This window comes from Rhinatrema bivittatum, chromosome 5, assembly GCF_901001135.1.
Source record: "Rhinatrema bivittatum chromosome 5, aRhiBiv1.1, whole genome shotgun sequence".
NCBI classification, from domain to species: domain Eukaryota; kingdom Metazoa; phylum Chordata; class Amphibia; order Gymnophiona; family Rhinatrematidae; genus Rhinatrema; species Rhinatrema bivittatum.
Window position 1 is genome coordinate 135,782,094 of NC_042619.1, and position 22,316 is coordinate 135,804,409.

Below are 22,316 nucleotides of genomic sequence, written 5' to 3' on the forward strand. Positions count from 1 at the left end.
TAAAGAGGATGGAACAGCTCCCCTATGAGGAAAGGCTGAAGAGGTTATGGAGAAGAGATGGCTGAGGGGGGCATATGATAGAGGTCTTTAAGATCATGAAAGGTCTTGAACGAGTAGATGTGAATCGGTTATTTACACTTTTGGATAATAGAAGGACTAGGGGCATTCCATGAAGTTAGCAAGTAGCACATTTAAGACTAATCAGAGAAAATTCTTTTTCACTCAACGCACAGTTAAGCTCTTGAATTTGTTGCCAGAGGATGTGGTTAGTGCAGTTAATGTAGCTGCATTCAAGAAAGGTGTGGGTAAGTTCTTGAAGGAGAAATCCATTAACTGCTATTAATCAAGTGTACTTAGGGAATAGCCGCCACTGCTATTAATTGCATCAGTAGCATGGGATCTTCTTGGTGTTTGAGTACTTGCCAGGTTCTTGTGGCCTGGTTTGGCCTCTATTGGAAACAAGTTGCTGGGCATGGCAGTTTCTTATGTTCTTATATTCTTAATGGCCTCAAGAGCACAGAGTTCACATGTTAGGGCGCTAAGAACTTATATTAGAGGTATTTTTGTTTTTATAAGTATGAAACTGCTGGCTGCAATAACAGTTAAGTATCAGATCACACTATGAGGGTTCAAGACCTGCTAAGTGTAACAGCATTACTTGTCCTCTCCCCAGCCTAATGATTATGGACCTCAGTGTACTTGCAGCCTCCTAGAACACAGTGACATCCCGGAAAGTAGCTTATATGTAAAGCACATATAACCTGCGGTGTGACAGCTGAGGAGTCACGGAAGGGTGGAGGATAGAGAGTCCACATTGCCTATAAATAGAAAGTGATGCTGTTGCTTGTGACCAGGCAGACTTCCTCATACTCCCTACCACCCCTGCATTGCCTTTGATTGTTGATATGTAGATAGCTATTAGCAAAGTCTCATCAATGTGTTGTTACTATCCCTTATGGAGAAGACATCATGGAGATATGATGAGAGGAGATACCAGTAGCATAAGATGAAACACCAGCAGCATGAGATGAGACACCTGCAGCATGATGAGATGAGACACCAGCAGGATCGTGGCTGGAGGCCGCAGTAAGGAGACAGGACTATGGGTAGAGCATAGAGGACGGCATAAGAAGGAAGTAGCAGGACAACACTGGCTGACTGTAGACCATTCACATCAGCAAGCTGGCACATGAACTCTGTAGACAGGACAGGCCCAACAGCCTTCTTCCATCTGGCCAGCCGAGGAACTCTGAACATAGAATAGGCCTGGCTTGGTTGGAAATGTCATCTTTGAGTGCAATTTTTGAGGGTTTGTACTAGGATGCGTCATGGCCCTTTTTCTCCCTGGGGCTTTATGCTGGCTGGGGGTGGTATTTAATTTCTAGGCCAATCCTGGCCTGTCCTGCTAGCCGGCGACTGCTCCACAGAGTGGACTCTTGTAAGGATGGAGATGGCATGGGTGTAAGCTGTTGCAGGTGCTGAATGATGTGCAGTACCGCTGTGGTCAAATTGTTGATTGATGTAGGCACAGTGGTATAGCCCTGTGTAATTGCCACAGTTCTCTACAGCAGTGGTTCTCAACCTTTTTTCAGCCGGGACACACCTGACAGATGGTTCTCACATACGTGGCACACTGAACATGTGACTATCATGGGGCTAAATATAAATATACAGTCTGCATCCTCAGGAAGCCACTCGACCACCAACAATGGGTGCAAAGCAGAACTAGGGTATTACCGTTCAATTCACCATACAAAAAAAGATATTCTGGTTCTGATGACATCTCAGTAAAAGCAAAACAAACTCTCTTTACTGGCAGGCACAATACCCCTCCTTATGAAAAGACAGTAATTTACTAGAAATGTGATTCGGCCGAACCTTTTGGTTTGGCCTTCGTTATTGGCCCGCTGCGGGAAATTTTGTTTCCCGCTGTTTAGGCCGATTTTTTTTCAGCTGTCCGGATCCAAAAAGCAAAAAAACCCACCCCAACCCTTCAGATTTAATTAATTACAATCCCCCACCCTCCCGACCCCCCCAAAACTTGCCTAAAGTCCCTGGTGGTCCACGGGGGTCTCAGGAGCGATCTCCTGCTCTTGGGCCATCAGCTGCCAATAAACAAAATGGCGCCGATGGCCCTTTGCCCTAACCATGTGACAGGGGCTATCAGTGCCATTGGCCAGTCTCTGTCACATGGTAGGAGCAATGGATGGCCGGCGCCATCTTAAAAAATGGCGCGGGCCATCCATTGCTCCTACCATGTGACGGGGGTCCCGGAGCGATCTCCCCCTCTTGGGCCATCGGCTACCACTAATCAAAATGGCGCCGATGGCCCTTTGCCCTTACCATGTGTCAGGGGCTATTGGTGCCATTGGCCAGCCTCTGTCACATGGTAGGAGCAATGGACGGCCGGCGCCATCTTAAAAAATGGCCTGAGAGGGGGAGATCGCTCCCGGGACCCCTGCTAGACCACCAGGGATTTTAGGCAAGTTTTTGGGGGGTTGGGAGGGTGGGGGATTGTAATTAATTAAATCTGAAGGGTTGGGGTGGGTTTGGTTTTTATTTTTATGCGCCCTTTCTCCCCCCCCTGAAAATGATAAGAAAACCACACGAAATTTCGTGGGTTTTCCTATTGTTTTGGGGACCCCCCAAACCGTGATGAAATAGGAAATATCGTTTATATTTCCTATTTTGTCGCAAACGAATGCACATCATTATAATTTACCACTAATGCATGTCCTATTGAGAAAACACAACAAATAAGAGTGATGCAAATGCCTAAATTCTAGTAAAATACCTCACCTCGGTCACACACCCAGAACTGACCTTCACCAAGTACAGAAAGACCACAAATTATAAATATGGAGACAAACTGGAATGGAAAACCAAAACAGCCACTCTGCATGCAGTGCAAACCTGGAGAAATGGAAAGAGAAATATAGCACCTATCATAATAATGCACACAAACTAACCCGCACAAAGTTAAACCTGTATTATGGAACACACTTAAACAGTAACAACCCTATCTGTGAAAAGGCAACACTACAAATATTTAACCAGGTCCCAAACACTAATACACCTCCTATTAGGAAAACAGAGCAAGCCAAGCTGCTTTAGATCCCTACTCAGAAATAATTGTCAAACTATACTAATTGATGTTACAAAACAGCTGATGAACAGAATAACATCCAGAAATTAAAAATTCATAAAAATTATTAAACATTGTCCAAATATCAATAAAATATTTCAAAACAGCAGACACATCACATAATACCCAATAATTCAAATGGCAGTCAATCAAGAAAAATAAACTCAAAAAGCCACCTATACCTCTCCAGCAACTCTCCTACTCCTTTCCCTTGCAGGCCAATAGCTCACACCAGAAGCAGCAGTAGCTGCTGAAGCTCTGTCCTCACAGTCCTCTTCCTTAGGGCCCACAACCAGTCACTCACACACAGTCTCTGTCTCACACAGACCAGTATCATCCCTAACTAGTCTCTCTTCCTCACACACACACACCAGTTACCTCCCTGACCAGTCTCTGTCTCTCACACACACACACACACACACCAGTCACCTCCCTGACCAGTCTCTGTCTCTCTCTCACACACACACCACAGTCACCTTGCTGATCAGTCTCTGTCTCTCTTGCAGACACCAGTCACCTCGCTGACCAGTCTGTGTCTCTCTCTCACACACACCAGTCACCTCCTTGACCAGTCTCTGTCTCTCCCACACACACACACCAGTTACCTCCCTGACCAGTCTCTGTCTCTCACACACACACACCAGTCACCTTGCTGATCAGTCTCTGTCTCTTGCAGACACCAGTCACCTCGCTGACCAGTCTGTGTCTCTCTCTCACACACACCCCTCCCCCTCCTGCCGCCTCCAATCCCTTCCCTCCTCCCTATCTCTACTCCAACTGTTCCTACTCCTCCTCCTCCTCCTACCAGTCCCACCCTTCTTTTCTACCTCCTCCTCTCCTCACGGCTCTCCTCCCTTTCCCCACGCCTTCTGCCCTCCCACTCCACTCCACATCACTTCTCTCCATACGACTCCTCAACTCAAAGGGACAGACAGACAAATGCACAAAAACTAATATTCTTCTTTCACACACAGATAAACACAATAGACAAAGATAAAGGTTAACAGATTGTTGCAAGTGTGGACCTTTAGGCTGAGAGAGAGTTAGCACTACCTGCAATGAGGAGTCCTGCAAGTCTCCACCATCGGCAGGTGAAGCTAACTGAAGCAGAGGACAAACTGGAGCTTCACCAATACCAGCCCTTGTTCCCCTTAGGTTGAGCCTTCGGGTGCTGGGGCCAGCTGAACTTAGGCGCAGACCTTTGTGGAGATGAAGATCCGTCACGTAGAAGAGGTTGAGGGCCAGCACGGAGAAAGTGGAGTCAGGGCAAGCAGCGTTCAGGGCAGGCAGCAGGCGAATGGAGTCAGATTCAGGTTGTGGTCAGAAACAGGCAGAGTTCACTCAGTGTCATGGTTCAGGCAGTGATCTGGGCAGGCAGAGTTCAAAGTGGTGAGCAGCAATGATAGGGGCAGGCGGAGGTCAAGCAGCATCGAGGTCCAATCTGAGGTCAAGCCAGAAGTTCAATCCAGAAGATGAAAGAGAGGAGGACGAGGTACCACAGAAGCAAGACAAGGCACTGAAAACAGACAAAGAGAAGACTTACTATGAAGACAAGAACTCAGAAAACAAATCAGACTGCCAAGGAACCAGGAACAGGACACAGGAACACAGGAGGAACATACAGCAGAACCAAAACCAGGAAGCAGGGATTAGGAACCAGGAATGCGGAGGCAAAGCACTTCTCCAATGGAGTCACCCTGTTGCTGAGGTATAGGCTGCAGGGAGAAGTTGCCTAAAATACCAAAGGAGTTTGATGTCATCAAAGAATGCCGTGGGAGGATTTCCCACCATGGGCCCTTTAAATGCTGGCAAGTCAGTAATGCGTGCACCAAGGAATCCCTCTAGTGTTGTCAGCAGTGGCGGTGTTGGTCTAGCCGTGCTGCATTGGGCGACCGCATCCCCACCAGGGAGGCCAACCATGGAGTCAGGGAGCTGTCCGCCAGGGTTCGGGCTGGAGGTAAGAGTGGGTGGTCCGCGATAGGGGCCTGTGGACCACCAAACGCAACAGAAATGATAAACAAGAAACAGGACAATGCAATCAGGTAATTGAATCTCTAACTCCTCCAACTACGCACCAACTACTCACCAAATTCCTCTTCTCCTCTAACTCCTGACACACCCTCAAAGGGGCAGCTTCAGGAAGCCGGTATATATAAACAAAGAAAATAACACGCCCTGTGTAAAATGACGTGTGATGCAAAGATTGACGTGCTATGCAACAGTGCATCACACAATGAGATATTTACAAATGTGATGTGGTATTTTGTTAATTTCCCTAACCACACCCATCTTTTTATCACGGTTTGCTAACGTGCCATATTTCTACTCTATTTACCTTGGATTGATGAATCTAGGACAGTGATGACAAACTCTAATCATTGAGTGCCATAACTAAGCCAGATTGTCAGGATATCTACAATGAATATGCATGAAAAAGATCTGCATGTGCTGCCTCCATTGTATGCAAATCTATCTCATGCATATTCATTGTGGATATCCTGAAAACCTGGCCTGTTTGTGGCACTCGAGGACTGGAGTTCACCATCACTGATCTAGGGGATAGACAGGTGTGTGCCTTTCCAAATCATGTCCAATCAATTGAATTTATCACAGGTGGACGCCAATCAACTTGGAGAAACATCTCAATGATGAGCAATGTAAACAGGATGCACTTGAGCTTAACTTTGAGTGTCATAGCAAAGGGTCTGAACACTTATGTAAATGTGATATTTCTTTTTTTTAAATTAATTTACACAAATTTCTACAAGCCTGATTTTGATTTGTTGTTATGGGATAGTGTGTATAGATTGAGGAGGGAAAAATGCATATTATCCATTTTAGAATAAGGCTGTAACATAACAAATGTGGAAAAAGTGAAGGGGTCTGAATACTTTCTGAATGCACTAGGGCTCCCTGTGTACCACATCTCTGTGACTGCCACCGTATCCAAGTCAGCCTGTTTCATAACTGCCTCTAAATCTGGGACTTTATTTCCCTTACTATGAGCATTAGTGTATATATATATATATACAAGCCGTAAAGCCCGTTAAAACGGGCTACATCCCTCTGTCTCTCACCTCCCCCTCATTCTCTCTCCCCTCACTCTTCACCACCCCCCTCCCCCACCCACTCCTCTCCACCCTCCCTCTCTTCTCACTCAGTCCCCCCTCTCCCTCACTCCCTCCCACTCAGTCCCCCCTCTCCCTCCCTCCCACTCACTCAGTCCCCCTCTCCCTCCCTCCCTTCCACTCACTCAGTCCCCCTCTCCCTCCCTCCCTCCCTTCACCCACCTCCATTTCCTCCCGGCGCCGTAAGCGCGACTTCCCGCAACCCTCACCCGGCTCCACTAACTCCTCCCGCTCCTGCCGGCAGATCTCGGGGGGGGTCACTCCCGCGCGCGCGGCAGTGACCCCCCCGAGATCTGCCGGCAGATCTGGGGAGGAGAAGTAGCGGCACCGCGCGCGCGCGGTGCCGCTACTTCTCCTCCCGCTCCTGCCGGCAGATCTCGGGGGGGGGGGGGCGCGGGAGTGACACCCCCCCCCGAGATCTGCCGGCAGATCTCGGTGGGGGGGGCGCGGGAGTGACACCCCCCCCCCCCCGAGATCTGCCGGCAGATCTGGGGAGGAGAAGCAGCGGCACCGCGCGCGCGCGCGCGGCGCCGCTGCTTCTCCTCCCGCTCCTGCGGCCCCACCGCCATTTTTTTTTCTGATCGACATCCTTGCCCGCACATGCGCAGTAGAGCTGTGCTCTACTGCGCATTTGCGGGCCGTCGGTCACAGGCCATTTATAAGGTAGATATATATTGTGACCACTCCCCCCCCTGACGTCACTGGGAGCTCCGGCAACGGTTGAAGAGCGCCTCACCATCAGGTGCCGCACGCCATGCGTCGCGCGCCGAAGGGGCGCGACAAAGGGGATCTCCCCTTTGTGCACCCCTTCGTGCAACCCTTGTGCTTCTAAAAAAAAAAAAAAAAACTTTTATATTTTTCTGTTATGTAACCTTTATTCCAATTCTTTACCTTTTCTTTTCGCTTGTTAACAATTTTAATTAGAAATGTTCATTGTATTAGACTATGGAAATTTATTTCCTGCTATTCTGTTTAATGTAAACCGGTATGATTTACATCGGATGTAAGAATGTCAGTATATAAAAATTAAAAATAAATAAATAAATAAATATAGCTTTCCAGGTGTTGCCTTTTACCATTTCTCTATAAGTGTTTAAAATTTATTTACCTGAGTACTTTTCATTACTTTAGGGTTTTGTTAACCCATCCCCATTGATTCTAGTTTAAAGTCCTCCTCAGAAGATTAGCCAGCAGTCCTTGGAACATCTCATGGTCTAGGAAGCTGAAACACTCTCATCAATACAATCTATGCAGCCCTTCATTCATCTCCAGAATGCAAGTTTCACTGCCTAGGTCTTTATCCTTAACTGGGAAGACTGAGAAGAATACCACATGTGCACCAATCTGCTTCACCCTCTCGACCAGAACCATCAAGTCACGTTTGATATGCTGTGTGTGGTATTTAGCAGTATCATTCATGTCATCATGGATGATCAGCATTGGATAGTTGTGGATAGGCTTGATGAGTCTCAGAAACCTCTCCTAATGTCTCAGGTCCTGGCACCTGACAGATAGCACACCTCCCAGAACCTCATATCTGGTCAGCAGATGAATACCTCCATGCGCCTCAGAAGTGAGTCCCCAACCACCACTACCATTTGCTTGCTAGGTGCAGTGGCTGGGTGAAATTCTTCTAAGCACAAAAGAGAGGATCTTGGGGTGATTGTATCTGATGATCTTAAGGTGGTCAAACAAGTGGATAAAGTGAAAGCAAAATCCAGAAAGATGACTGGCTGCATAGGATGAGAAATTGTCTGCAGAAAAGAGAAGGTGATATTGCCTCTATTTAGGTCCCTGATTAGACCTAATTTTGAATACTGTATACAATTCAGGTGACCACACCTTCAAAAGGATATAAATCGGTTGGAGTTGGTCCAGAAGATGGCTACTACAAAGGTCAGTGGACTTTGTTCTAAAGGATATAGAATTATACTTAAAGATCTAAACATTTATACCCTAGAAGAAAGGCAGGATAGAGGAAGTATAACAGAGACATTTACAGTTCTGCTCACAAGTTTACATACCCCTGGCAGAATTTGTAAGATGTGTAGCATTTTAAGAAAACATGAGTGATCAGACAAAATATATGTCTGTTATTTTTAATGTGTTTCAAATTAAACTATTTTGCATCATAGAATAGTACAATCATTAAACAAACATAGCAATAAGGGAAATAATAAAATGGTCCTGTTCAAAAGTTGTCACAAAATCCCCACTTTCTGTGAGGTCAAAAATATAACCAAACACCCAATATTTCCCTCACTCTTGTAGAAAATAATTGAGGCCTGGATTTATCAAAATGCGGTAAGTACCACATGTGATAGCAAAAAGGGGTGTATTTTATGCTAATATAGCATTTAGTGCTAATTACCTGTGCAAAGAGTGATACCCTTTTCAGATTCTGTGATAAGTGCTGACCTGTTGTATTTCCTGCATTCAACCACTGGGGGACCATTGTTAAGAGAGAGAGAGAGTGAGAGAGAGAGACTAGCCATAATGTCATCGCCCTAGATAGGTATTTGTATCCCTATGGTAGGCCCACCTAGTAACTCGAGGTGGGGATTAGGTAAGAGTGTAGGGGGTTAGGGGCCATTTTGACATTCTACGTGACACCTACGAACAGAACAGTGGTCTCTTGTGAAGATTTGATGGCCTTCGGAGTGAGGAAACTCACTGCAAGATGAGATTTGGGCAAGGTTCTCTCAACCTGTCATCAAATCTTCATGAGACCACTGTTCTGTTCGTAGGTGTCACGTAGAATGTCAAAGTGGCCCCTAACCCCCTTCACTCTTACCTAATCCCCACCTCGAGTTACTAGGTGGGCCTACCATAGGGATCTCTCTCTCTCTCTCCCTCTCCCTCCAGGGCTCTGGACCCTTCAATTCACCTGAAATAGGCCTTATGGGAGACATCACAAAGGGCAATGAAACCTTACATCATGGCAACTATTGCACAGCCTAACGCAATTCAAAGAGGTGTAGTTAAAATCAGCATTACGGCTGTGCAATAGCTCTTCACAGACAGGCTAACCCAGCCCATTCTCTGCCCCTAACTCCTCCTATTTTCTGAATTTGCATCGCACCATACGATATGGTGCGATCGCATATGTTAAACACGTTTTCGCATGTGGTAAGGGCCTATCGCATGCGTTAACGGGGCTTTTCGCATGTGATAAGCCCTTAACGCATGCGAAAACGCCTTATCGCATTTTGATAAATGACCCCCTAAGATAGAAAGAGAGAAGTTTCATACATCATCTGTGCCATGCCTCCTTGGCCTTGTACACAGAATATTTATGGATTGTAATCATAAACTGCCCTCCATCCTTCCATGACGTGTTTTAAAAATATTTTTTGTGTGTAAAAAAATGTTTTTGTGAAAAAATATTTTTGTGTTCGTGTACTTAAAATCAGCCAAACATAGTTCAATCTTCCTCGATGTATCAAATCTTAGACATTCCGATTCACAGTTCATATATTTTTTACCACTCTCTGCGTCTATGTAACAGTAATTCTTAACGTTTGTTTTAAAGCCACTGCTCAAACCATTGCCTCTTTCTACTTCTATGTAACAATGATTCTTGAACATTTTTCAAGGGCAAACTTCAGTCCTGTTTTACAAACTTTAAACACCCTCAGCAAGGTTTATTCCTATCTCAATTATTTTCTACAAGAGTGGGATAAATATCAGAGTGTCCTGTTCAAAAGTTTACATATCTTTGAATGTTTGGACTGATAAATATACACTAACATACAGGTTGAGATGGCAATGAAGGGTAGGTATCCACACCTGTGCCTTGTTTGATTGTAATTAGTGTCTATGTATAAATAGTCAATGAGTTTCTTAGCTCTTAAGAAATCCTTGTGCATTTCTAACAGGGCTGCACTGACTTTGGTGGTTACTGAACATTGGGGAGAGCAAAAGACCAGTCAAAGGATCTGCGAGCAAAAATAGTTCAACTGTATAAATCAGGAAAAGGATATAAAAAGATATCCAAAGATTTAAAAATGCCAATCAGTATTGTTCAAACTCTTATCAAGAAATGGAAAATTATGGGTTCTGTTAATACCAAACCACGGTCAGGTAGACCAATAAAGAAAATGCCAAGAATGCAAAGAAAATGCCAAGAATGCAACTTCTACTGAAATTCAGGCTTCTTTGAAACAAAGTGATGTGGGTGATTCAGCATGCATAATAAGGAAATACTTGAACAAAAATGGGCTGCATGGTGGAGTTGCCAAAAAAAGCCATTGCTGCATCAGCGCCATAACGCCATTGGACCGAAGTGGAGTTGGTGTAACCTGCAGGGAGGAGCCCTGCAGGTCTCCACCATCAGCAGGTGGACCTGGTTGAGGCAGAGGCCCAACTGGAACTTCACCTTTATCAACCCTCATTCCCCTTGGGTTGAGCCTTTGGATGCTGCGGCCAGCAGGTTTTAGGTGGGGACTTCTGCTGATGGTGGAGATATCCATCGAGGTCGCTGGGTTCGGATGATGTAGGACAGGCAATCCGGGATCAGGCAGAAGTCTATGGCAGTTGGCAGTCAGGAGTATTCAGGAACAGGTAGAGGTTAGTGGAAGGCGGCAGTCCAGAGGATCTAGGAACAGGCAATGATCAGTGGCAGTGAAGAGAATCCAGATATCAGGCTATCAATACTGGGTATCCGTTCGAAGGGAAGGAGGGACGGCTAGGCAGGGCAGGAGGATGAGAAGAACAGGCAGGTTACCAGTACATGAAGAACTGTGTTGTGGCCGCAGGCTACGGATCCTGATGCAGACGCGGTCGCTAGCTCATGTGAGAGCGTGAGCCCCTGAACCATGGCATGACTCAGGGAGAAGCCCCAAGGCACACCGTGGGAGGTGAGAGCATGCAAGCACGGGCAGAGCAAGAACAAAGCAGGACTGGAACCAAGGCAAGGAACTTCAGAATAGGAGCAAAGCAGGATCAACCCTCTGCTGGACCTACATGCACCAGTGTGACCCAGTAATGCAATGCTGGTCACGAGAGTAGCCCTCCAGCCACTCGATAGCCCTTTAGAACCCGCTGCTTGGGAACGAGTGAGTGAGGCCAGATGGAGGCTGAGGGCAGGAACAAGACAAGCTAGGAACTCAGGAACTTGGAAGACTTGGACGAAGACTAGGGTTACTCGGAAGACTCAGACGAAGATTTGGATACTCAGGAGACTCGGACAAGGATTCAGGCTACTCAGAAGACTCGGACAAGAATTCAGGTTACTCAGAAGGTCTCAGGCAAGGATTCAGGATTCAGACGAAAGTACTGGGTGAAAACTGCATTGCAGTGCGCCCTACACAGCCGCCCATGGCTGGTTGTGGACCACGCTGAACGCAAAGCAGTCTCCAGGCGAGGAAATGGAACTTGAGACTGGAACATGACGAAGATTCAGTAGAGGCCTGCACCTGGGCGCGTCCTACCCAGTCGCCTGTGGCTGGTCATGGACCAAGCTGAAGCGGAGCAGATTCTGGCAGAGTCTTAGGCATGGACGGAAGCAGACACAAGGGACTCCAAAGACCGGGATAGGATTCAAGACTCAGGATTCAAGACTCAGGATTCTCATAAGAAAGGCATTAAAAACAGAAGTCTCTTGGAGGCTTGCGCTGCAGACGAGAAGAAGGCCTTGTACCACAGAGCGCCCTACACAGCCCCCCATGGGCTGGTCACGGACCACGAGGGTGGCATTCCAGGAAAAGTAGATGCAAGGAATCTGGGAACTGATTGCAGAGGCGAAGACGAAGACATCAGGACCAGGACATCAGGAACATGGAATACCTGGAACATCAGGACTTTCAGGAACAGAACCACGGAACATCAGAAACAGGAGACAGGCAACGAAGGAGCTCCGACGAAGAACAAGACCAGGAATATCAGGACGAGGAGCCCAAGAACAAGGAATGAAGAGCCATTTAGACAAGTGAAGACCACGGAGGACCTTGACCCGAAGAGGAACACAGACAACTGAATTCTGGATCTGAAGGCCCTGAGGAACAGGAACTGAGACCTTTTATAGGGCTGAAGCAGGAAGTGAGCAGATGAGGACTTCTGGTGGGGCCACGGGCTTTTCCCCCCACTGGCCCTTTAAATAGATTGAAGAGGTGTGCGCCACCGCCTAGAGGAGGGCCCAGGGATGAGGCAGGCCCATGGACAGCGGCATCCCTGCCGCATGGACAGCAGGGGCAGGCCCCAGTAGCGGCTTCCTGGTGGCGGCACATGCCGCGAAAAGGATCTCTGACGGCAGCCACCGGACCGCGGAGGTGGAGGCTGTGGCAGAGGCCCAGACTGCAAGGTGAGGATGTCCTGGGGTGGCACTAGGCCGCAGGATGAAGAGGTCCCATGGGCAGCTCAGGGATATAATGAAGGAGGCAGCGCCGGCAGCGGTCTCCAGCCCCCCAGGGGAATCCCAGTGGGGAAACCCCCCACTGCAGAGGCAGAGCTCCAGCGGTGGACAAAGCCACAAAAAGGAAGGTTGGCGGCGGTGGCTCCACGCCGCAAAGGAGCAACAACTTGGCGGCGGCACTAGGCCGCGAAGACAGATGACAGCGGCGGCCTGGGGGTAAGTGAAGGCCTGCTCAAGGGATGGGCTCCGCGAGCAGGATCAAAACAAATTGAAGACACTGTAACTGAAGAATGAAGACACTGTAAATGAAGAACGAAGAGACTGGAACTGAAGAACAAAATGGACCACAGGAATTGGAGATGAAGACAAGGGCCACAGAAACTGGAGACAAAGACTGCTGGAGCAACTCACACTAATAACAAGTAGGGAGACCTGTTGCTGAGGCCTCAGTGGAGTGTCAGCCAAAGCCTTTTATAGGTCTGAGAGGATGAAGTCATCAGGAGACGCCTCCGGCTCTTTCCTGCCATGGGCCCTTTAAAATAGATGACGTTGGGTGCGTGCGCACACTAGGAGCGGGGCCAGGAATTGAAGGTGGCATCCTGCCGCGGGGAGCCATTGGTAGTGTCCTGTCACACTGGTGTGTGGCAACATGCTGCAAAGACGCCAAGGGGTCTGGCCAAGACAGGAACCAGCAAGGCCATGCTGGAAGGTAAGAGGGCAGGCCATGGTGGCAGCCTGTGGACGGTCGAACACAATAGCCCACTTACAATATGCCAAACAGCACCTAGAGAAGCCTAAAAAATTCTGAAACAAAATAATTTGGAGTGATGAGACCAAAATTGAACTTTATGGTCACAACCATAAACGCTATAAATAGAAGCACCCCATCCCTACCGTGAAGCATGGAGGTGGATCTTTGCTGTTTTGTGGGTGAGTTATAGAGGCACAGGGAATTTAGTCAAAATTGATAGCAGGGTGAATACAGCATCTTATCAGAAAATATTGGAGAATTTGCATTCATCAGCCAGGAAGATACGCATGGGGCACATTTGGCTTTTCCAACATGACAATGATCTGAAACATAAGGACAAATCAACTCTTCAATGGCTGCAGCAGAAGAAAGTGAAGGTTCTGAAGTAGACATCAGTCTCCTGGCTTCAACAGCGAGCTACTTTGGGGAGAACTCAACCATGCAGTTCATGCTAGACAACCAAAGAATTTATAGGATCTGGAGGCTTTTTGCCAAGAGGAATGGGCAGCTTTACACATGAGAAAATAAAGAGCCTCATTCACAACTATCACAAAAGATTGCATGACGTCATTGATGCGTAAGGGGGCAATACATGATATTAAGAACTAAGGGTATGTAAACTTTTGAGCAGGACCATTTTATTATTTCCCTTACTAGTATGGTTTAATAACTGTGCTATTCTGTGATGCATAATTTTAATTTGAAACACATTAAAAAATAACGTGTTTTGTCTGATCACTCACGTTTTCTTAAAATGCTACACATCTTACAAATTCTGCCAGGTATATGTAAACTTATGAATATTATTGCTGTGTAAGTAATTAATTAAACTGTAAATATCCCCAGGGTTTTCATGCACAGGAGGCAAGCGTCTTTTAATGAAATGGAGACTCTAGAAACGAAGGGTCATGGGATGAAGGTGAAAGGGGGTAGATTCAGGAGTAATCTTAGGAAATATTTTAGAGAGGGTACTGGATGCATGGAACAGCCTCCCAGTGTAAGGAGTGGGAACAAAAACAATATTTTAATTCATAAATGCATGGGATAAACACAGGCAGGTGAATTTTCAAAGGTTATGCATGTAAATCTAGCAATCATAGCAATTTTCAAAAGCCATTAATGTGCATAAAGTGCACTTACCTGGGTAAATCCTATGGACTATTCAATGCCATATATTGTAGCAATTTTCAAAAGCCCACTTACATGGGTAAAGTGCATTTACACGTGTAAAACCGTTTTACCTGTGTAAATGCTTTTGAAAATCAAGCCCAGTGGAACTCTCAGGGAGTGATGAGAATTGTAAAGCTAAATTAGTTAGGTGGATGAGCAGACTAGATAGGCCATATGGTCTTTTTCTGCTGTCGCATTTCTATGTGGTTGCAGCAAAGGACCTTCCAGATACTGCTGCTCTTGGCAGAAGTAAATATATTCAGGGTTGAAGGCTGTCAGAGATGAATAAAAATGATTTAAGTGTGTGGATGATTTACCTCTTGTGACTTGGTCCATGGATGGAATGAAGGGCTTTAATGGAGCATCTTATAATGGTTCTGTCTCTTGTGCACATCAAATTTCTTTTTTTTGAGCTATGCCTAAAGAATATTTTGTTCACTCCATATATCTCTCACATAGCCCCTTTTCTGACAGATGCTATTTGTCCAAACCCAAATTTCAGAAGAGATTAACTCTCCAAAGCCCAAAACAATCATTGTATTTATAACATTGTAATAAGTTAAATCTTTTCTCAAATAAAAATACCTGTATGCTCCTGAAAAATGACCCAAAATCCTGCTATTAATGATGGATGAATCAAATAGTAGGCAGGAGTGCATGAGAATAAAATTAGATTTATCAGTCATCTGGCTTTATGGTTAAATCATTCCAGGTTTTGCTTTACCCAGCCCTTACCATCCTTAACTTTATGCCTCATAACACTGCGTAGACATATTGTAATGCTTACCAGAAATAGCCCCTGCTGTGTATTAGTGTTTAATTACTTAATTACACAGCAATAATTAGGCCGTCTTGGAAAGTACATCTTACTACTGCCAATGCTTTTGTGGTAAATTAGCTTTTTCCATGTATGACAGCATGAAATATGAAGAGCACAAACTCCATCAACAGAGTTTTGGCACACATCATAAATCCTTTATTACTGTGTTTACCGGTGACGTGATTTACAGGAAACCAAATGTAATTAAATAACATGGAATCAGAAAATGACCAAGGAGCTCAAGATGGACAAGTCACACTTGGCAAAGACAAGGAACTTCCCCCGACTCCCCAAACTATCAAAGGTTGTTCAGGTTTTACACTTGCAAGGATACGTTTCCTTCAGGTGATTTTAGTTAGCCAGTTTTTTTTTTATGTCTTTCAGACAATTCCTTTGGCAGAAAATGTTTAACATTATTATATAAAAATAGAATGATTTCTTTTTCACTATATACAAACATATTATTTTACATAGTACATATGTCAAAAATGCTAGGAAATTGCAAAGCTATATAGGTGGACAAAATGCAAGAGCACATAAAAAAAATTAAATACTGCACATTTCATAAAAATTACATAAAGTACAGTTTTTGTTTGCTAATACCAAACAGTACCAATGTGACAGGAAACTTTCCCAACAGTTCCATTATAAGGCACATCTTGCATATGTATAATATATATACACACATAGACATACATATAGATTCACTTCGCTCTAGCATACTTGGGCCAATAACTTAAAACTCTCCAGACTGAATTAGCTTAAGTCATGAACTGTTTAAAGTTCCTCATTGTTGCTGGGGCCAATCTGTGATGATAGGTATCTGGCAGAGACTGAGGGTTTGTAACGGGGCACAGTGATTTCCTGCAGGTCAGGGAGCCTGCCTGGCCGAGAAGTGGAAAGCAGAGTGACTGCCCTGCTCTCGTAGTCCTTGGGGAGCACCTTCTCATACACACTCTGCAGCCCCACAGTCTTAGGGATGTGTGCATACGCTTGCACTGCTTGGTAATAGTTGTCCCTGCGCAGGGGGTCTCGAGGGAGAGAGGTGCTCTTGCAGAAACTGGACACTGAGATTTGCCCTGGATGGATGGAGGCGGAGTCGCAGTTGGGTGGCCTGCCACATGAAGGGCTCCAACAGCGATCTGAATGACCAAGGATTTTGCACTCAGTCGTACAAGCCCATAATCCTGCAAAAAACCCCAAAACAAAACAATACAAAATAAGTAAATAAGAAAGCCAAACAAAATAAAAGCACCCAGTCTTTCAAAACAAAAAAAAAGTCACGTACAATATAAACCTATAATGCAATTGGTATCAATGTATTATTGTGTTTCATATGGAAATGATGACCTGAAATGATTCATAAAATGGCATGCAGAGTGGTAGATTAGTGGCAAGGCAATGGGTTGAAAATTTCATTTTGGACAAAACATAAACCCTTCCCCACTACCCAGGACTTTGGCAACAGGATCTAAAATCTAAAAATGCGATCCAAGAAAATTGAGAGTAAAATAAAGTACAGGAAATTATTTGGGACTGTGTTTTAACCTTGGTTTCCCAGGATCTTTTTTTCTCTGTACAATTCTAAATAAGGAACACTCAATTCTGAATAAAGAATTCTGAATAAAGAACAATCACATATTGGAATTTATAATCTGATACGGAGTCAGGATTTTTCAATTCATCTCTAGCTTTACTAAAGTGGTCTAGACTGAGCAACACGACTTCCCAGCTATCACATCACGTGACCTCCCCTACTTTTTAGTTTTAAATGCAAATGTGCATTTTAGTTTTGTTTCAGAACAGGGATGGCAACTCTGGTCCTGGAGTGTCACAAGCAAGTCTGGTTTTCAGGATATCACAATGAATATGCATGAGATAAATTGACTTAAAATGGAAACACCACATGCAAATCTATTTCATGCATATTCATTATGAATATCCTGAAATTCACTGGACCTGATTGCGGCACTTAAGGATAGGCATTGCCTACCCCCTGTTTAAGAAGTAGATAAAACACTGCAAGATATGCCTTCTCGGCTGCTAAAAGCCATTCTTTGGTGACACTTTCTCTAACACAGTGCTTCAACGAAAATAAACAGTATTTAATCACTGGCAAATACCACAAAATAAACTGAATTTGAAATGAGCAAAGGACTTTTGTTTATGCGGCACTATGCAGACTTAAGGCAAGCCTGTGGAGATGCAGGGCTCCTTACCTGTCTGCATGTGGGTGATGATATCCTTTTTCAGAGCTTCTCCGCTGATATCGGAGTCACTGTCATTAAAGTCGCTGTCGCCCTTGCCACTATCTTTTCCGCTGAACTTTTCGGCTTCCCTGGCAGAGATGGCATTGAAAGAATGTCCCTTCCAGACAGTAACAGGGGGGGCGGACTCACTGCCATAACCAGGAGAAGGGGCATAGGGCTGTGGAACAAAACAAATGCAATAAGTGATTAATAAATTAATAAATTGATAATAAATGATTAAAAGGAGCATGTATATATGCATTTAAAATACTTAATTTCTCAGTTTCCCACATACGCCCCAAATAAGATACAATGAAAAGGTCAGAGCTAAATGCGGTAAATAAATAATTAAAAACAAGCAACTTAGCAAATAAATAACAATAAAGGGAATTTCAAGCCGCATAGGGAAAACAAATAACCATAAGGGGAACAACCAAGTAAATCCCATCACATCTTACAAGAATAAAACAAATACTAAAATAATACAGCAGTTAAGGAGAAAATAAATAGGATAGATTTAACCTACCCAAGTGCAATGGTAGGCAAAAAGGAAAGCCAACAAACCCAAAAAACCTACAATACCATCCACCCATCCTTCTCTCCCTTTGAGTGAAGTCCGAGCAAGCCCCTGCGCTCTTACCTCGCATGGGGCCGCTCCGCGCAGTCTCTTCTGGGTCTCGTACAGTCCCGAGGTCACTTCACGGGTCTCCTCGGCGCCAGACACCTCCTCGCTGGCCGCTGGTTCGGGACTAGTGAAGGGGGGAGCTTGGCCAGGAAAGGCCTTCCCTTTCTGGGCCGGGAACGATCCGCCCCCCTGCTCCTGCGGCCTGTTCTTCTCCAGGTGGCTCAGATCCCTCTTGGCCTCGCCGTCCCTTCGGCGCCGGTTGCACGTGGTGGCGATGGCGATGATGGCGGCCAGAAGCAGGGTGCAGCTGCCCGCCAACACCACGATGACGATGAGGGGGACGTCCCAGGGCCATGGCTCCGCCCCCTCCCCCGTCACCTCTCGGGAGCTGGCGCGGGCCACCTCGCGGCTGACGGTGGACGGCGCCGTGGCGCTCAGCAGGAAGACGAGGGTGGCCGTGGCGGAGAGGGAGGGGCTACCGCCGTCGGTCACCTGCACCATAGCTTTCACCGTCTGCCCGACCTCGCCGCTTAGACCCGCGGCCAGGAAGATCTCGCCGCTGGCTCTGTTGATGGTGAAGGAGGGGGCGCCCTGCTGCTCCTGCACCAGGGAGAAGCTGAGCTCGGCGTTGAGCCCTTCGTCCGCGTCCCTTGCTTGGATGCGGGTCACCAGGTAGCCCGTGGGCGCTCTGCCGGGCACCGCCACCTCGGCCGATCCGTTGGCGAGCAGCGGGTGCGTGATGACGGGCGCGTTGTCGTTCTGGTCGGCGATCTTGACCTTCAGCAGAGCGCTGGCGGAGAGTCGCGGGGAGCCGCCGTCCTCGGCGCGGATCCTCAGCTCCAGTTCCTTTATGATTTCGTAGTTGAAGGTGCGCAGGGCGTAGACAGCGCCCGTGGCCGGGTCCAGCGAGACGTAGGCGGAGAGCGGCGCGCCCCGCACCTCGGCGTCCAGCAGGCGGTAGAGCACTTTGCCGTTGCGGCCCAGGTCGGGGTCCCGGGCCAGCACGGTAGTGAGCAGCGCCCCGGGGGCGTTGTTCTCGGGCACGGACACCTCGTAGGCTGCGCGGGAGAAGGCGGGCGCATTGTCGTTCTCGTCAGTCAGCCGCACCGTGAGCTGCCGGACGGTGCTGAGCGGGGGCGAGCCCAGGTCCTCGGCCAGCAGCGTCAGGTTGTACTCGGGGATGCGTTCGCGGTCCAGCGCCGCCCCGGTCAGCAGCACGTAGCTGTCCTCGTAGGCGCGCTGCAGCCGGAAGTGCTCGTGGCCGTGCAGGGAGCAGCGCACTTGGCCGGCGGGGCCCGAGTCCCTGTCCGAGGTGCTGACGAGCGCCACGAAGCTGTCGGCGGCCGCCGCCTCCGTGATGAGGGCCGCGCCGGCGCTGCCGGGGGTGAGCGGGTTGACAGCGATGGTGGGCGCGTTGTCGTTCACATCGGCCAGGCGCACGATGACCTTGCAGGCGGCGGTGAGGGGGCCGGAGCCGCGGTCCTGGGCCTGCACGTCCAGCTCGTACGTGTCCTTGGTCTCGAAGTCCACCGGGCCGTCCAGGGTCAGGCGGCCGGAGGCGGCGTCCAGGCGGAAGAGCCGTCGCACGTCGGGGGGCACCTGCGGACCGAAGCCGTATACCACGTCCCCGTTCGGCCCCTCGTCGGGATCGGCCGCCTGCAGGTGCAGCAGGAGGGAGCCGAGGGGGGGCGTCTTCGGCCAGCTCCACCGTGTAAGAGCCGCGCTCAAACGCCGGGCTGTTGTCGTTGGAGTCCAGCACTCGCACGGTGACCGCCGCGCTGCCCGAGCGAGCCGGGCTGCCGCCGTCCCAGGCCAGCAGCTGCAGGGCGTAGGAGGCCTGCGTCTCCCGGTCCAGCTCCTTCACCAGCACCAGGTCGGCGTACTTCACCCCGTCCGCCCGCGTCTGCACCTCCAGGCTGAAGTGGCTGTTGGCCGAGATCTGGAAGCTCTGCACCGAGTTGGCCCCCGCGTCTTCGTCCAGGGCGATCTCCAGGGGCAGGCGGGTGCCCAGGGCGACGCTCTCCGACACCTCTAGCGGGATCTCGGCTCGGGGGAAGCGCGGCGAATTGTCATTGATGTCTCTCACCTCCACCTCCACGTGCAGCAGCCGGAACTGCTCCTGGCAGAAGGTGAGCACGTCGAAAGCCAGCGCGCAGTGCGGGGACTGCCGGCACAGCTGCTCCCGGTCGATGCGGCCGGCGATGCTGAGCTGCCCGTCGCTGTCCCGCAGCCGCAGCAGGGAGCCGTTCAGCTGCTTCATCAGGCGGAAACTACCTTCTCCCGGCGCACTTAAGTGCACCTCTTCACTCAAAGTCCCGATCACGGTACCTGGCTCATCTTCCTCATACATCCGGTATCTAACAGTTTTGCTGAGGACGACTGACAGCAGCAAGTAAAAACAGAAGCACCTGAAGGGTGAGACCCAGGGGCAGCCTCTTTCTTTATCAGAAAACATGACACCTGTTGTAATTAGGTAATTAAAAGAAACAAAAAGCAGTCTCTTTTCTACTTGGCAGCGAAACCTAAGTGATTATTTTGCCCTCGTACATAACATATAGCATGCTCCTCTTTGCTAGAGAGAGCTGCCTATATGCAAGATCGCCCCTGTATAGTTTCTGGACTAAAAAAGACTTTCCCCGCAAGGCTTCTTAGACTGAGCGAAGCTAGCGGCTCCTCTGAGGTTCTTGTAGCCACAGACATGCAAATGAAGCACCCGCGGCAGCCAATCAGAGGCATCCCTTTCAAACTCAACCGGATGCCTCGCAGAAAATCCCTTTAATGTGGAAAGGCTTAGAAAGGAAAACAAGAAAAGAAAATTAGTGAGTCTTTCCTTTGTTTTCTTTAATTTTTTTCCCACTCCACCTTCCCTTAACCCCCTGGTCTCCCCCGTTTTGAGGGCGAACTGCAGAGAAGTTGGCAGAAGGGAGCGTGGAGTAAAAGGCATGCAGGGTTTTGTTAATTGTGCCACTAAAGCGCCCTTCTGTTGAACAGGTGCCTTGTGCACAAATAGCGCAGCTTCTAAAGTTTTCACTACAAAGGTCTTCGGGTAATACCGTGTGGCTCTGTTTTCAGTCTCATGCGCTCTGCATGCATATAAGATCTGATTTCTTTCCGATAATACTAGAGTACCCCACTACATGACTCTGAAGACTTAACTGAAAACCCATTTTATTCAGATTTGTGCACATAATTATGGTTTGATCGCGTGATCGGAGCTGTAATTTGCTTTTTTTTTTTTTTTTTCCTCCAGAGCACTTTTGGCTGGGATGTTTTAGTATGCATGTCACTGACCAAGTGGTTTCCTTAAGCCTTGGACGATAATAAGCTAAAGAAAGAAAAATGTTCCAAATAGGATTTAGCATAAGCTTGAGGAGATTTGGAAAGGTTTCAGAGATCAGAATGTATCAAAGGCTTATGAAGCCCTCGTTAGCTGAAGAAACATAAAGGCATGGCAGGCTATCCCATCTGAGACACCAATGTCTGTATTATTCTAGTATGACAAGTTAAAGGGAAACGGAGTTGAACTGTTTCCACAAAGGAGTTGGGCTAAGTTGAATATAATGAGCCAACGCCACATGTATCCATTATGTACTCCCATTCACTCCCAATCACTGCCATAACTCTTTGACTAAACGATGATAGGTGCTGAATTACATACAATGCCCAGCGCATATTAAAATACATTTAGAGGCGATCCCTCCTGATGCCCCTGTTACGCCTCTTTAGAGGATTTGCTTTTTGTCCTAATAGGGCCCTCTCTGGGAAGCAACACTTAGTCTCGTTCCAGAAGAACAAAATCACAGCGTGAGGCTGAAACCTGGCACGGACCTTGGGGAACTCAACCATCTGCCTAGCAAAGTCTGAAGACTTGTACAGCGCATTGCACGGTGAATCGCCAGGTTTTGTTTTTGTTTTTTTTCTGCTTTACTCGTCCAGGGTCTATGGGGATACTGTAACACTTGCACGTGCATTACAGATTTTTCTCCTGCCAAGTTCACCTCCGATTCAGCGAATTAAACCTCGAGCCTGAAAAGGGTCACCGTGGGAGGTGGCGGGCTACCGATTAGCTCATTCCC

At 47.5% G+C, this 22,316-nt stretch overlaps 1 protein-coding gene across 1 annotated transcript; it reads right to left on the bottom strand.

The window, feature by feature from the left end:
- Positions 1 to 15,513: 15,513 nt before the first annotated feature.
- LOC115092247 (protocadherin-8-like) lies at positions 15,514 to 20,771 on the bottom strand. The gene is given in 4 exon segments (XM_029602982.1): positions 15,514 to 16,553; positions 17,586 to 17,793; positions 18,256 to 19,926; positions 19,928 to 20,771. Coding segments are annotated over 4 exon segments (3,057 nt in total). The 5' UTR covers positions 20,696 to 20,771; the 3' UTR covers positions 15,514 to 16,143.
- Positions 20,772 to 22,316: the final 1,545 nt, after the last annotated feature.